This window comes from Eupeodes corollae, chromosome 1, assembly GCF_945859685.1.
Source record: "Eupeodes corollae chromosome 1, idEupCoro1.1, whole genome shotgun sequence".
NCBI classification, from domain to species: domain Eukaryota; kingdom Metazoa; phylum Arthropoda; class Insecta; order Diptera; family Syrphidae; genus Eupeodes; species Eupeodes corollae.
The window spans coordinates 86,053,776-86,070,332 of NC_079147.1; the positions used below are offsets into that span (position 1 = coordinate 86,053,776).

Here is a 16,557-nt window from a genome sequence, read left to right on the forward strand (position 1 = left end):
AAGAAGTCCAACGGTGTCAAATCATATGCTCTTGGTGGCCAATTGACATCATCACCACCTCGTTTGATATATTGAATTTGTAGCCACAAAGATCCATTGTTTCGTTAGTTGTGTGGCAAGTGGCACCATCCTGTCCACATATGTAAATATCTTTCAATTCAGGCCATTAAAAGTTCGTTATCATCTCATGATATCGAACACCATATTAAAAGTAACTGATTGAAACACCTCATTTTGGAAAAAAACGGCCCGATGATGCCACCGGCCCATAAAACTCACCAAACTCACTCACTCTGTAGGTGCAAATGGTCAAATTTGGGACAGGCTAGTAATTTAAAATGCGCACGAGCTCGAATTCTTAGATCCTTTCATGTGCCAAATACAAAGTGTGACTCGCAATTTATAAAAAGAACAGAACTATTGAAACCAGGTATAGATTCACTTTGGTTTTAAAATACTGGATATTGCAACAATAGGAAAAGAAAGATCGTTGTAAACTTTTCCACATTAACGTTGTCCAGCAAAAAAATTAATATGAATAAATTTGATGAACTATCGTGGAGGCGTGAGTATAACGGTTAAAATTTTGAAGGAAAATCATTAAAATACAAGTAAAAATATCGTTTAAGTGACGCACATTAAAAGATCTACAGTGTGACCGCTTTTCCTTGAATACGTTCCAAAGAAGTTAAGGAATTGACTGAAGTACAAGCTCAGAGATGATTGTTTTGGACTTATATAAGTTTTATATATCAAAACCAGATAACGTAAGGACAAAATACATTTTGCATTGTCTTAAAAAATCCAAACATCGTGTGTGAATTTCATTTTCCTTGAAAGGTATTAAATTAAGCTTTGAAGAAAAGATGCGTAATGGGAAAACTTAAGGTGGAGTGCTGGAATTAAGGACTTTTCCATTTTAAGAGAGATATGATTGGTTAACTTAGTATTATTACTTATTTTAATTAAACATATTGCCAAACAAAATTATGGGATTTTGCCACATTAAAAATTGCTTAATTTGTTTTGGAAACTTTTCTGTATTTTAAAGTTAAATTTTTATTACACATTCTTACCTCAAGCTAATTTTGAAAGAGCTGAATTATTTCTGGAATACAAACGTTTTATACTTGTTTTTCGAATAGCAACATTCAGAATTTCAAATATCACACATAAATGAATCAGACTGATCTTCTTTATATTGAATAATTAAGTAATAAAGTAGGAAACTTCGTTCTCGTTGATTCTTATAATTTGGTGTAACCATTTTTATAGAAAGAAAATCTATACAGTGCTGTTGATTTAGTATTGTAACGGCGGGGCAAGATTATGTAATTCGGGATTTTGTGATGCCAAATTTTGTGAAACGAAATTTCGGGAGTTGGGCGATTTACCTTGGCTTTATATAACGGAGCCTATATCTAATGTCAACAGCCATACAACTGGTTATTAAGAAGCCTTTGATCTTCGAGATATTTCATGAGATTTTTTTTTACAGATTTGCGTGCATCAATGTCTTCTAGGATTGCAGCACCAGTATTATGATTAATGTACAGGCGGAGTCGAGTCTCTCACTCTTCCTCTCCAATTATTTTGATTGTTCCATTTAATTTAATTTGTTATTGAATAAAAAAGTTACAGGCTTGAATAAAATAAAAACAATCCAGAGAAAATATTCGAGTGTTTGAGGTATTGAAATCGTTTTTCAATATTTTAAAGAAAACAAATCAAATTTTATTCTTAGACATAACTTTAATTTTTGTATTTAATTTTATAATACCTAAACATACAATTTTTGTATTTTTTAAGTTCTAAGTCTGCAAAACAAATGAATTTAATTTTTAATGATATTTTTTACTAATGACCCACAAATAATTATTATTATTGCATTTTTAAATTAATTATTCTATAGCATGATTTTTTATTTTATTTTTTTCTTTTCTTCTAAATACAAATTAAATTATTTCTATTTACAAAATTAATTTAACCTAATTCTTAAAAGAAAATTTTTCAATATTTATTTTTTTAACAACAATTACTTAGTTTTTTTTAATATAAACGTTAATCCTTCATTTAAAAAAATCTTATATTTAATTTCATAATAAACATTAATTTTATAAATAAACGTCGCGTAAATGTTACGCAACTGACTTAAAGCAAGACACACAATGTTTATGTTCCACTCGCAAAAACTACCTATAAGCCTTTTCATCCGGATAAATTATGTACGGCTGGTGATGATTTGTGGAATGACCGTTTTGATGCTGCTGCTGTTGCTGTTGTTGTTGTTGCTGCTGTTGTTGACCGTTCCCGAAATAGGTCATTCTACCCATTGTGGAATAAGTTGGCTGTCTTTGCGTTAGATTTTGTTGGGAATGATGCATTGCTTTGTGTGGTAGAGTTGCATAGTTTTGTGCGGCATACGGGGGCACAGCATACAAAGCAGTGGCCGGAGCACCTTTGTAACTGACCTGAACACTTCCCGGACCCATTTGCATCGGAGGCATGCCCATAACAGGGCCATTATGATATTCTGCACTTGTCATTCTCAGTCGAACTATACAGATTATGATAATCAGAATGGCTATGAAGGCCACCACTCCGCCAACGATGCCAATGATCAAGGTGTCATCGTTGTTCATGATGGGCTGCTTCATGTTAGGCATTTTTGTCTTGATTTTCATCGGAGGCTGAGTGGGTTCAAGAGACCAGATTATCATGGGCTCTTGGGTTGTAGAGCGTGTGTAGAACTTGGAGGCTGACTTCGAGGAGCTCGTTGCTCGCTGAGTAGTTGTCGTCATTCGGCGTGGGTCACAAGTCAACTCGTCATCTCCAACCTCGATTAGCTTCTTCCCCTTGAGGTACTCCGGTGAGGCACACTCAACATCAGACATATGTGAACTTGGAAGCCACCTCCTCAGAGCTCTGGCATTACAATCACAGTGAATTGGATTTGAGTTAAGCCCCTTGAGTTCAAGACTTGATCTGCGGTCTTCCAAGGCGTTCAGGAATTGTGGTGATAAAACTGTCACCATTGAGCCCTCTATGTCTAGTGTCAAATGTGAAGACCGAGGCACTGGGAAGAGTAGTGCTGGAGGTAGTGCGGAAAGTGATGTATTCTGAAGTTTTATGGTAAGGTCGCTGCTCTTCAAACCAGCAAGACTTCCCGAAGAAATCGTCTTCAAACGTTCTCCTCTCAGGCCAATGCACTTCAATCGGGGATGTTTAGCTGGTTGAATTTGATCGATTCCAATAGTTGGATCTTTTACTTCAAGCTCTATTTTCTCCAAGCCCGGTAAGACCTCTAGAATTCCCTGCATATCAAGATAGCCAAGGAGTGGTAGGTTATAGGCCTCTAACTGCGCCAGATTGGGGATATCTTTAAAGGCGTTCTTTTCAATCTTTGTACATTTCTCCAGATCGGAGATGGAAAGAGACTTCAGCATCTCAAGGTGCTCAAAATCACCCTGAGATATGAGCTCAAAACTATTATTCGACAAGATCAAAGTTTGCAGCATCGATACCTTCGGCCAAGCCTTTGACAGTTTGCTTAGGTCTTCAAGTTGATTTCCCGATAAATCAAGAGTCTCCAGAAGTGTCGTACGTTCAAAGGCATCTTCATTAATCTCCCGCAGGTTATTATGGGAAAGATTCAAGTATTGGAGGAATGGAGTTTCCAAAGCATCAATGTGCTGAATTCCTGTTGCAGCCAAATTAAGTTCTCGAACGGTTTTTGGTTCGTTGAGAATATTTTTCACAGCTCCTTCTGACAAAGGATTGTAGGACAGATCCAACATTTTTATATTAACCATGATGCTGTCATCTGCTGGAATAGCTCGAATTTTATTGTGACTCAGATCAACGGAACTAACAAAGAAGTATTGTCTCTGCAAGGCATTTAAGGGAGCATAGTCAAACTTGTTGTAGGCAAGATTTATGTTCTCTAGCATTTGAAGCTTATTTCGCTCGAATATCGTGTCAGGCAGTTCTACAAGTTGATTCCCTTGGAGATCCAGAAGTTCCAGACGGACGAGGCCTTCAAAAGTTCGTTCTCCTATTCGATCAAGCTTATTATTAGCCAAATTCAGAACCTGCAGCTGAGTTGAATTATGGAAAGCCATCTCACTCAGCGAGTCAAGGTTGTTATCAGCTACCAGGAGGGATCTCAATCTTGGCAAACGAGCGAAGTCGAGTTCTTCAATACTCTTCAATTGGTTCATCGAAAGGTCAATATATTCCAAGTATTGTAAGGTTGAAATAAGTTCTGCTGGGAAGAAACTGAATTTGTTATTTGAAGCCACAATCTTCTTGAGCCTAGGATGAATTCGGAAGGATGATGGGAAAAGATAGCTCAGATGGTTGTCTGATATGTCAAGTTCTTCCATTCCCGTTCCAGTGTTGAAGAACTCGCCTTTAAACGCACTCAATTGATTGCCCTTAAGATTTAAGCGTTTGATATTCATGACATTGACGAAAGCTCCAGGTCTAATGGATGAAATGTGATTGTTGGACAGATCTATCGATGTAATATTCCATAGATCTACGAAAGTGCCATCGTTGATTTCCTGAATGCTGTTTTCCTGCAGGTGAATCTGTTTAAGGTCCTGGAGTGTGGCGAACAGATCTCCAGAAAGCTGTTTAACTGAGCACCGACTTAAATCTACTATTTGCAGCTTGCTCAAGGGTTTAATAAGAGTAGTAGGGATTGGTGACAAATGAGGGTTGCCACTCATATTCAGGACCTGGAGATTCTCCAACCCTTGCAAAGCATTTCGTGGAATGTCAGCAAGATTATTTCCACTCAAGTCAAGAATTCGAAGTTCTGTCAGTGCCAAAGGAATGTTTCCCAGACCTGTAATTCTGTTCTGAGAAAGACGGAGCTCATGGAGGGAAGTCTCAAGACCCATGAAGATATCAGCACCTACTATGGCCAAAGAGTTTCCTGACAAATCAAGCAAACGTAGATTGGCAAACATTTGGAAACTGCCAGGTGGAAGTTCTCGGATGACATTTCTTGACAGTGTCATAGACGTAATGGCTTCGGGCTGAATTGAGCCAAGAATTTCCGATGAAAGAGCCGCAACACGGTTGAAGTCCAAATGAAGAGATGATAGTTTAGGAAGTCTACCTAATGCACTGCCTGGGATGAGAAGTATATTGTTGTCTTTGATAACAAGTGTTTGCAGACTGTCGAGACCTTCTAAGGCATCATCTTCGATCTGATGAAAGAAAAAAAAATTATTTTAAATACTGTTTCGGAATAAGTTTAATCGGTTATTCACCGTTCGTAGAGAATTCAAACTAAGGTCCAGATACTTCAAAGCAGAAAGTTCTCTGAATGTTCCTGGTGGAATAGTTGCTATTCCATTTCGACTTAGGTCCAGTGTTTCAAGACCTTTTACGACTTGAAGGTGTGTGAAATCCAGTCTCTGTAAAAGCAAACATTTGTTTGTTAAAAAATCTAAAGGAATATTTTTCATTCAAACCTGTAACATGTTCGAAGACAAGTTCAACGATTTCAAATCACCAACACTATCAAGAGCTATCGATGGAAATTGAGAAATGAAATTCTCAGACAAATCTAACTTCTGTAAAGTTGGTATGGCTTCAAAGACATCACTATTGAGATTTGTAATCCGATTTCCACCAAGACGTATTTCTTGAATTTTTGCCAATCCTTGAAATGTTAGACCTTCGATTGATTTTATAGAATTATATCGCAAATCAATAATTTCTAAACTTGGTTGGGATATAAACGATTCATAATGGATTGCAGCTGAAAGTGAAATGATATTTAAGATTAAGTAGAATTTTAGGGAAATGTTTCAAAAATCTTGTTACCAATATAATTATGCCGTAGTGATAAGACTTTAAGGTCTGTTGGTCCATTTAGAGAGTTCGATGGAATATCAGCCAAGCTATTACGATCCAAATATAATTCCTAAAAATATAGTAATTATTGTAATAACGACGAAAAAGAAGTTTAGATATATTAGCAATAAAAGAAACAAATACAAACTTTGCTCTCAAATTCCCAAAATTTTAAATGGTTCAAAGAGGAACTTATAAATATGTACCCGATCCTTAACCTTAGCAAAAAGTAATTTCGAATTGTTTAGGTTTCTTCTTTATAAAACCATTTAAGCTTAAATAGTTCAGAGTTTTAAAAAATTATAACGAAGTTTATGAAGAAAAAAAATATCAATGGTTTTTCTAGTTTTTAAGGGTATTATCTTAAAAACCTTTCGTGATTTTGAAGTTGAGTAGAAAAACTAGCCACCAGTGTATTCAATTTTGTACTTAAATTATTTATTATTTTGAATCTAGAGCATTACTTCTTACTAGTCGAACCATTTTGAGCTTTTTATAAAACGAAGAAGATATATGATATCCTTTTTAGCTAGTTCACTGGGATTATCAAAAGAGTAGTATCAAAGATGAAGTTTGCGTGTGAGTGAAACAGCAGGGCAAGTGCATAGGAGATGAGAGATTGTTTCCTCTTCTTCTTCGTCCATACAGCTCCTACAGAAGTCATTTGAGGCTACACCAAGTCGTATTGCGTGTCTATCTATAAGACAGTATCCCGTAAGGACACCTATTAGGGAGCTAATATGAAGTCTGCTTTGAGATAACAAGTCTTTAGAGCGCTTTAGGTCCAGTGAAGGCCATATGAGTTTTGTGGTTGCGCATGTTGGTAAGTTGTGCCACCTAGAATTTGCTATCGCAAAAGCTTACATGCAGCTATCGGTATACCTATATTCTCCCTTTCAGTTAAAATAGGTTTGACGCTTCCATTTTTAGCGAGTTCATCGGCTCTACAATTACCTGTGATGTCTCTGTGGCCCTGCACCCAACAGAGGTGAATGTTAAATTGCTGCGCCATTTCATAAGAGACGATCGACAATCGAATGCCGTTTGAGATTTGGTTGAGACACCGTCAAGAGATTTAATAGCAGCCTGACTGTCAGAGAAGATGCGGATATCAGAAGTTGATATCAAGTTTTCTCTTAGCCAGGAGAGAACCTCTTGGATCGGTAATATTTCCACTTGGAAGACGCTACAATGATTAGGGAGGCGGAATGAGATGCTTAGATTAATACTTTCTGGGTACACACCACTACCAACTCCCTCATTTGTCTTGGATCCATCTGTATAAAAATGAATACTTTTGTTATCCAGGAGTTTTTTGTCTTCCCATTCATCTCTGGATGGAATGGATACCTGGAAGTTTTGTCCAAATAGGGGTTTAGGAATAGTGCAGTCTATGTACTTTGGTACAGAACCAAAGAGGTTCAAAATGATGTAGTGCCCCACATTGTTGTTGGTCCATTGAGATGAGGCGTCGAGTCTTATCGCTGTACTCGCTGCCACTTGTTAACTGAAGATGTCGAGGGGTGTCAGATGGAGGTGAGTATAACGCTGCTGAAGATGTGGTTCTCAGTGCCCCGCTTATGCAAAGACATGTAGTGGACTCTGCTGAGTCTGTCGTAGTATGTGACTTTCTTCAGTGCAGTCCCCCATACTGCAACCCCGTACATAAGTATTGGTCGGATTGCTTAATATAGCTTTCTTACAAAGGAAAAGAGCTACTGTAGCTTTTCTAACTCTTTCCTGTATATTGGATTTTCAACTTAATTTTTGTCCAATATCAGACCAAGGTATTTGGCTTCATTGGTAAAAATTAGTGGTACACCTTTTATTGAAGGAGGTACAATTACTGGGATCTTGTATTTCCGTGTGAAAAGGACGAGGTCTGCTTTTTGAGGATTAATACTAAGTCCGCAGTGATCAGCCCATCTAGTGAGCATATTGAGTGCGTTTTGGAGTAGGTCTCTCAGTGTATTAGGATGTTCAACTGTTACGGCGATAGCAACTTCATCGGCATACGCAACCACTCTGTAGCCTTCCCTCTCAAGGGGAATTTGTAGTTCGTTCCCCACTATGTTCCACAGGGGAGTGGACAGAACACCACCTTGCGGAGTGCCTCTACTGACAGACCTTTTTGTGCAAAAATCTCCCAAACTAGAGTTGTTGATCCTGCTTTTTAGCATTAGATTAATCAATTCACAGATTGAGTATTCGACGTTTAAGGTTGTCATAGCAGAAGTGATAGCGGATGTGTCAACGTTGTTGAAAGCGCCCTTAATATCCAAGAAGGCCACCATAGTGTATTCCTTTTTCTCTATGGAGTATTCGATAGTTCTTACCAGAGTGTGTAAGGCTGTTTCTACCGATTTCTCTTTGCAGTAAGCATGCTGAGACATTGATAGTCTCTTCTCAATGTTGTTACGTATATGGATATCGATCAATCGTTCCAGAGTTTTGAGAACGAAAGATGATAGGCTTATAGGTCTTAGGTCCTTAGGGTTGACATACGAGCATTTGCCCGCCTTGGGAATGAAAATTACCTTTACATCCCTCCATCGCTGAGGTATATAGACTACATTTATACAACTTTTGAAGATCATCTCAATGATGGGCGAAGTTATATCAATGGTATATTGTAGCTCAGCTGGTACGATTTGATCTGGACCTGGAGATTTGTAAGGTTTGATACTATTCAGAGCCCATGTCAATTTTTCTTTTATAACCAGACCTTGAGGAAAAATTAAGTTAATACCCGACCCAGGACTGTTTGTTGTATTAACGGATTGGGAGCTATCCGGAAAGTGGGTATCTAATAGCAGGTTTAGCGTTTCTTCGCAAGAGTTAGTCCATGTACCATCTGAGTTTTTAAGACAACTAGGCATTGTTGGATTTGTCGAGAGAATCTTCCTTATCCTTGATGCCTCCGAGGATTCTTCTATGGAGTTACAGAAGGATCTCCATGAGGATCTATTGGCTATTCTCAATTCTAGTTTATACTTTTTGAGGGATTCTATATAGGAGTCCCAATCTTGGGGATGTCTAGTCTTTTTTGCTCGATTTAAAAGCCTTCTACAACCTTTCCTGAGTATATCTAGTTCAGCACCCCACCAATGTGGTTTCTTCTTTCCCCGCACTGTAATGAGGGGACAGGGAGTTTCCATGGCTTTATTGAGGGTTGCTGTAAGCTCATCAACCTTTTGATCGAGTTTAAGAGCGCACAAGGGCGGGTAGAAAAAACTTAGTTTTACTGAAAGTTTACAAAAATATTGTGTTTAAGACGCAATAAGTTTTCAGTGCATGTCTCAAGATATTCGAGTTTACAATCGATGTTTTTTTTTAATATCAATTAAATTTTTCTAAAAATTACACTGGATTTCAAAAACTTCAAGGTTATCCGTTTTGCGAATTCAAAAGTAAACGTAAATAAAACACATACAATATTTTTTTAATTTAAAGGTTGAACGTTCAATTATCATTTAAATGACCACCACGCGAGTTGTTGTAATCATCAATTATTTTTAGGTAATTTTCCACAACTTTTTGACACATATTGCGTGAAATCTCAGCAACAACTTGACGAATATTGGTTCTTAAGTAAACAAAAATTAAAAGTTTATCTGCCTAAAACGCAAAAGCTAAACGAATTAAAAACTTCAACCTTCTTAAGGGTATAAAAGAATATGACGGTATGATTGGAATACTTGGCAACAGGGCCACTTTTAACTATCCAGTTAACATGGTAACTTTATCGTTCTCAATATCAAGTAATTGTTCCGAAAATATTTGTGCTGATGGATCATCATGTACAGCAGAACTAGAGGCAGTCTTTTCCCCGCCGTGCACAAGAACTCGGTCGTTCGTAGACCATAACTTGGCGTATTTTGGGTCGTGACTCGGGCCTACATCTGTACAAGATCCAACTGACCCAGTTCGTGACCATAGACGACGCAGTTTGTTGGCCGACTGGGCTTCGAATCGTTTGGAAGAGGACCCTAATTTTCGTCGAAAAATAATGTTTAGTGACTAGACCCATTTTTTGATGTATAGCTGTGTTAATAAGCGAAATTGCCGTATACAAGACGACACCAACCCACGTGAGGTTCACCAGTTGATAATGCATCCTCAAAAAGTTATCGTTTCGTGTGGATTTTTGGCCGGTAGCGTAATTTTTTGAAAACAACGTTAGTGAGGCGGACACCGTTAACAGCGAGCGCTACATAACGATGACAACTAATTTCTTATAGCCCAAATTAAACAGTATGGACCTAGACGACATGTGGTTCCAGTAGGACGGCGCTACGTGCCACACAGCAACGCCACGATTAAGATTTTGCATGAACGATTTGAGAATAGGGTTATTTCTCGCAGGGGTGAATTGGCCACCAAGATCATTCGATTCGACCCCGCTAGACTTTTTCCTGAGAGGTTTCTTGAAGTAGCAGGTCTATTCAAATAAACCACAATCGATAGATGCCCCCCTAAAGGTGACCATAACACAGGCCATCACTTAAATTCAGCCGGATCTATATGCAGAAGAGTCATTGAAAATTGGACCACTCGGATCCGTGCCACCGTAAAAAGCCGAGGCGGGTATTTGAATGTCATATTCCAGACTTCATGCCATGCATGCGCTTTTCATATAAACATTTTTTTTTTAATACCTCACACACAACTTGTTTTAATCCGTTTCAATATCTACCAGCCCTTATTGAAAAACCCATTAGTTTAAGAGCCCCTCGCGGACAAACAACGTGACGTATAATTAATATATTATATATATTATTATCATATATTAAGACAAACACTTTTAAAAACCTTTTGTTAAGACTTGGTGAAAATTGGCTTTCGAAAAAAATATCTCAGGAACTAAAAATTGTATTCAAACCAAACTTATTTTATTATATGCAATATTTTGTTGTTTGCTTTAAGTTCATTTTGTTATAGAACCCTATTGACAACTTTCTTACAATAATCGAAATCCTATAAAAAAGTATATTAAAAACTAATAAAAATGGTTTTTGACTTAAGGATCTTGAGAACAATGAGAGATATGAATTTCAAACTTTTTTACACTCTTTATTTTGCAATCAAACTTCCTGTTGATGATATAAAAACGAAACCTGATTTTCATTTTCATGCAATAATAATTCAATTAATAAGCAATGTAATTTGCAAATGTAAAATAAAATAACCCTGAACTTTTCCTGCAAAATTCCTTCTGCTAAAGTCAATACTACTTCTTTCCACAATAATTCTAATAAAAATTTAAGAATTTCACTCAAGATGCAAGTTGCGTAAATTCTTTTTGTATAGATGATGATATTTCTGATGATGATGCAATGGAATGTCGTTGGTTGCTTTTCAGCAAATTGCAAAACCATAACCCATCCAATTTGGAATGCAAATAAAAAGTATCAACTTTGCGGTCTCTGATGGCAGCAGGTATAGACCTAGACACCTTCAGTACAGGTATATAACTCATAGAAGTTGACTGATGATGGTATATTTTCCTATTTTTAACATTTTCATTCCTTTACAATTTATGTTGTTTTTCGTTTATTTTTTTGGTTTATTGATTTTTTGTTTTTGTTTATAGATACTTACCTCTAGATTGCTGCAACCTTTCAATAGTCCCTCTTCGATGGACTTGATTTTATTGCCAGATAAATCAAGAATTTTCAAATTGATTAATGGATGGAATTCCGCCGAAGAGAATATTGGATTCAAGCTGTCACCGAGCAAGTTATTTGCCAAACGTAATTCGAGCAGAGTGTCCTGCAAAAGTAAATAGTATAAACAAAATAACAACAACAACGAAATTTCAGAGATTTTTTTTTTGTACCGAAATTGCAATTGAAATCGATATATTTGAGATTGAAAAATTTATATTTACTCTATTTTTATATAGGAGTATGTATAAGGTTCATATGATCTATAGTATACGTACTTGTAAGCCGAAAAATGATTTTTCTGCTATCCGGCGAACCAAATTGTTGGACATGTCCAGTTTTTCAATTGGTAGTTTGAGTGTTCCAAATGTCTAAAAACAAAGAAAAAAGTATAAAAATAAATTTGTTTTAATCAATTAAGATGTGAAGAGTTGGATGTTTTAAATAAACGATTTTACTTTTATTTTCAATGTCAAACTTTAACGACATGATAAAATGATTTAAAAAATTAATAGTTCTGGTAATAGCTGGTCTGGCATAGGTTCCTCTGAATCTTCATTAGGTCTGGCCACGAGACCCGAAACGATGGCCTCGTCAAAATCGAAAAATTTCAGCATCCATGATTGCCACGTTGTTCATTTGTGACCAAATTTGGTTGTTATTGGTCAAATGATAATTTTGGTATTTTTTTCAGAAACAAAAAAAGAGATATTGGTATGCCAAGGGTGGTAGAATGGGTTGTACTGGACCATTTCAGGCGAGTTCACCTGCTAAAAAACATGATTTGATATTAATTTACATGAGATCCTAGAGTGTCGGCTTCCTTCTGAATAATTCAGTACTTGGTGGATATCTGTCTAGCGACATCATTGGTCTCTATTTCTCGGAGAACGACTTTGGAAAAAATAATTGTAATAGGCCAGTGCTGTAAGTTTATAATAACAAAAAACTGTTGGTCATTACCGAATAAGGAAGATGTCAGAAGCACGTGGTTTCAACAGGAAAAATTTTACGCTACATCGGATATTCTGCTCAGCGATCATGAGGGGAGTTTAAAATGGACTCCAACTAGTGTCTTTTAACTACCGAAGACTCTTTTGTTACAGTTTCTGGGAGTCTTATTTTTATATCAACTGCAGCAAAGTCATCAGTTAAATTCATCCCAATTAATGCGGAAGAGCCACGAAACAATGGCGTTTTGGTTTAGTTAAATTTCGAAAATAGAACGAATTCACCAATTTAAGCAAATAACGGATCCTTACTTCCACTATCTACCTTAAAGTCCACTATCGACCAAATATTCACACTACGGCAGATTTTGGAAAAAACCCAGGAGCTTCAAATCGATACCCATCATCTCCTTATCGATTTTAAAGCCGCGTATGACAGCATCTGTAGCGAAGAGCTCTACTGAGCAATGTCTAGTTTTGGCATCCCTGTCAAACTTATCCGTTTGTACAGAATGACGTTGGAGAATGCACGCTGCTCTATCAAGGTCGGAAAAGATCTTACCGATGCATTTGATATCAAAACAGGTTTTAGACAAGGCGATACACTGTCATGCGACTTTTTCAACATCGTTCTGGAAAGAATTGTGCAAAACTCAAAAGTCAACACGAGAGGCACTATCTTCCAATGGTCCATCCAACTACTCGGATACGCAGATGATATTGACATAATTGGAAGATCAGAGCGTGATGTCAGTGGAGCGGTTTTGAGCATTGCGACGGAAACGAAGAAGATGGGTTTAGTGATCAATGGAGGCAAGACCAAGTATATGCTGTCATCAAAACAGGACACTGTACAACGACGTCTTGGACAAAACGTCACCATGGACAGCTATAACTTTGAGGTAGTTAAGGACTTTGACTACCTAGGCACCGCTATTAACTCAGACAACGACACCAGCCCTGAAATCAAACGAAGAATAACTTTGTGCTCCAAGAAGATTACCACATGCTCATAAAGTAGAGATTCAGAAAATTTAAGATGAGCTGTTAGAGCAAAAAATTATTCGAGAAAGCAACTCACCGTATGCTTCGCCCATAGTTTTGGCTAAAAAGAGATCGGGTGAGCTGGGCTTGTGTATAGTCAAATAAAGTTACACAGAAAAATAATATTCCGACTCTCTTAATCGAAGATATGTTAGATGGGCTAAGGGGAAAACATTACTTTTCGTTGTTCGATGTTTGTGTGTTTTCAACATGCACAAATGGAAGAGGACTCTATAAAATACACTTCTTTCGTGACGCCTTTAGGTCAATTTAAGAACCTTGTTGCCCCATGTAGACTCAAGAACGGACTTGCTGTTTTTCAGCAGTTTATAGAGCAAAAATTCAAAAACCTTATACGATCTGGTAAACTTTGGGTATTTTGATGACTTATTAGCAGCGTTACCACTTCTAAAAAAAAGTGGAAGTAGATTTTAGGAAAAAAGTGAAGTAGATTGAGAAAAATGGAAGTAGATTTCAAAAATTAACTTTTTCATATTATTCTATATATTTTTAAATTATATTATTTCAATAAAAAAAATAGAAAGAAAAAATAATTATTTAAGGCTTCATATCATATACTTCAATATGTTAATGTAACATTTCTTAAATTAAATCTTGGTTGTTAGCAACGAAAAAGCAAAGATTGGGCTGGTGTTGGTCATATCAAATGACTTTAGAATATTTTGTATTGCAAAGGACGAGTTCTTCAAAAAATAGTTATTGTAATCGTAATACAATTTTAGTACATCAACAAACCTTTTATCTTTGTTTTTGGACAACTTTGAAAACAAACAATCAAATCAAAAATAAGACTAGGGCACAACTTAAAACATTAACAAACAAAATAAAATACACAACTGGTTCGCATGAACTCGCTCATGTATTCAAAAATGTGTGTGTAAAACTATTTCTTGTATTGAATTAAAATGTACCTGCAAAAAAGTTTGTTTTCAAAAATGTACATAAATGCAATTTGATTTCTCAAGAAAAAATATTTTTTTTTTTTTTTAAATTGAGTTTGAAAATCGTTTTTGAATTTTAGTTTAATAATATTTTTGGTATATAATTTTTACATATTATTAGACGACTGGCATTTCAGTTTTGTAAAAAATGATAACCCATTTTCAAGAAATCAAATTTGGAAAAAAATAATATTTTTTTTTAAATTAAAAATAAAACCAATGATATTTTTGGCTGAAAAAAAAAAATAGTTTAGTTCTTGAGAAAACTTAAAAACAAAATAACGGTTCTAGCTGGGATGGAATATAGCCTTAAAATATTTTTTATATTGAAAGAAGCTAAACTGAGAACACAAATTTTAGCAAGAATTTAAAAAAATCTATCGGTTTGTTTTTGAAAAAAAATCGAATTATGGATTTTTGACCGTACAAATTTGTATTGAAACTACTGTTATTTTTAGTTTGAAAAAATCGGGGGACCTCTTTTTTCGTCTTCTCTACCATCGCAATGCCATGTTTGATTAAAATCCCTAATTCGAATTTGTTTACGAATGCAAAACTTGCCCTACAGGCCCTATATGTATGATAGATAAATATATTTGCAAAATCAAACTATGTAAATTTGTTATTGGGAGATCGATAAGCTTTGAAAGAGACTTTAAGAATTGTTTAAAAACGAAACAAAAACAATAAATAATTTTCGTCTATTGAAAAGTGAAACGATGAGAATTAGGACATTATTTTCAACAGCCCTTTTGATTAAAATTTATGATAAAGGTACTTCTAGGCCCATTCATGTAAGTCGAAAATGACAAAAGGGTTACACTAGAATACATTAGATAAGACGTAACTTCACCGCAAATGCAAATACTCAAGCGATTTTTAATTCTCTAAAAAGTTTTAAGACTACATACCAGAGTGAGAGAAAAAAGGAGTAGATTCAGACTATTTTTATTAAAATTGAAGTAGGTAAAAAACTAGATATTGAAAATGAGGTAGATTTCAAAATTTTGATGATGGTGCGAAGTAGGAAGTAGATTTTAAATTTATTTCAAAAAAAGAAGTAGATCTACTTCAATTGAAGTAAAGTGGTAACGCTGCTTATTAGTCGTGACGGAAACCAAAGACAAACATTTTCAGATTTTGCATGAAGTTTTTTCGATAGCCCACCAATTTAAACTAGAATTTCGTTTTGATAAATGCATGTTTATGCATGAGTCCATAACATATCTAGGGTATGAGGTTTCTGAGCGGTATTAGACCAAACGCTGATGGTAAACGTGATGTGATGAAATATCCAATACCTTCAAATATTAAAACATTGCATCCTTTTTTAGGTCTTTGCTCTTAGTTTAGAAAGTTTGTTAGAGATTTTTCAATCATTGCTAAGCCTTTATACGACGTTTTGAAAAAAGATGCAAAGTTTGTTTTTGGAAAAAAAGAACTGCATGCTTTTGAAACTTAAAAAGACAAACTCATTGACTCGCTAGTTTTAAGCATTTATAATCCAAATGCTGAAATTGAACTTCACTGTGATGCGAGTAACCTTGGTTATGGTGCAGTTCCACCACATTTTCTTTTTTTCAAAACAAACTACTGTATGGGTATCAAAATACCATTCTTATGAGCTTGAAACCTTGGAAATAATTTATGGCCTTAGACGTTTTAATATATATCTTTCAGGGATACAATTTAAGATAGTAACAGATTGTAAGTCATTTACTTTGACATGGAACAAAAAAGTTTTAAATCCGAGAATTTCGCGATGGGCCTTAGAGCTGCAAGAGTACGACTGTTCAATAAAGCATATCATGGTAGATGGAAGATTTGATTGGTAGTTGAAGCAGACGCATTTGAGAATGCAATGGCCGCATCCCAGCAACGAGATAACACCATTCAGCGGTTAGAAGAAAGGGAAAGTTCATTTTATGAACTAGTCAATGGATTCGTTTATCGAAAGATAAACCAAAAAATTTTGTTTTATGTTCCATTGCAAATGATAAGAAACCTTAAACAGACTCATCACGAAGCCTTATGTCATGTTCGAGTTGAAAAGTGCTACGATTT

At 35.8% G+C, this 16,557-nt stretch overlaps 1 protein-coding gene across 1 annotated transcript in view; it reads right to left on the minus strand.

Moving 5' to 3' along the window:
- Nucleotides 1-1,732: 1,732 nt before the first annotated feature.
- Nucleotides 1,733-16,557, minus strand: part of LOC129953980 (protein artichoke) — a 70,875-nt gene continuing 56,050 nt past the window's right edge. The window contains exons 4-9 of the mRNA XM_056067549.1: nucleotides 11,816-11,908; nucleotides 11,473-11,643; nucleotides 5,842-5,941; nucleotides 5,487-5,776; nucleotides 5,283-5,429; nucleotides 1,733-5,219 (exon numbers count right to left, since the gene is read on the minus strand). Of these exons, the coding sequence (XP_055923524.1) occupies nucleotides 2,193-5,219; nucleotides 5,283-5,429; nucleotides 5,487-5,776; nucleotides 5,842-5,941; nucleotides 11,473-11,643; nucleotides 11,816-11,908 (3,828 nt within the window). The 3' untranslated portion in view covers nucleotides 1,733-2,192. The remainder of the gene's footprint in view (nucleotides 5,220-5,282; nucleotides 5,430-5,486; nucleotides 5,777-5,841; nucleotides 5,942-11,472; nucleotides 11,644-11,815; nucleotides 11,909-16,557) is intronic.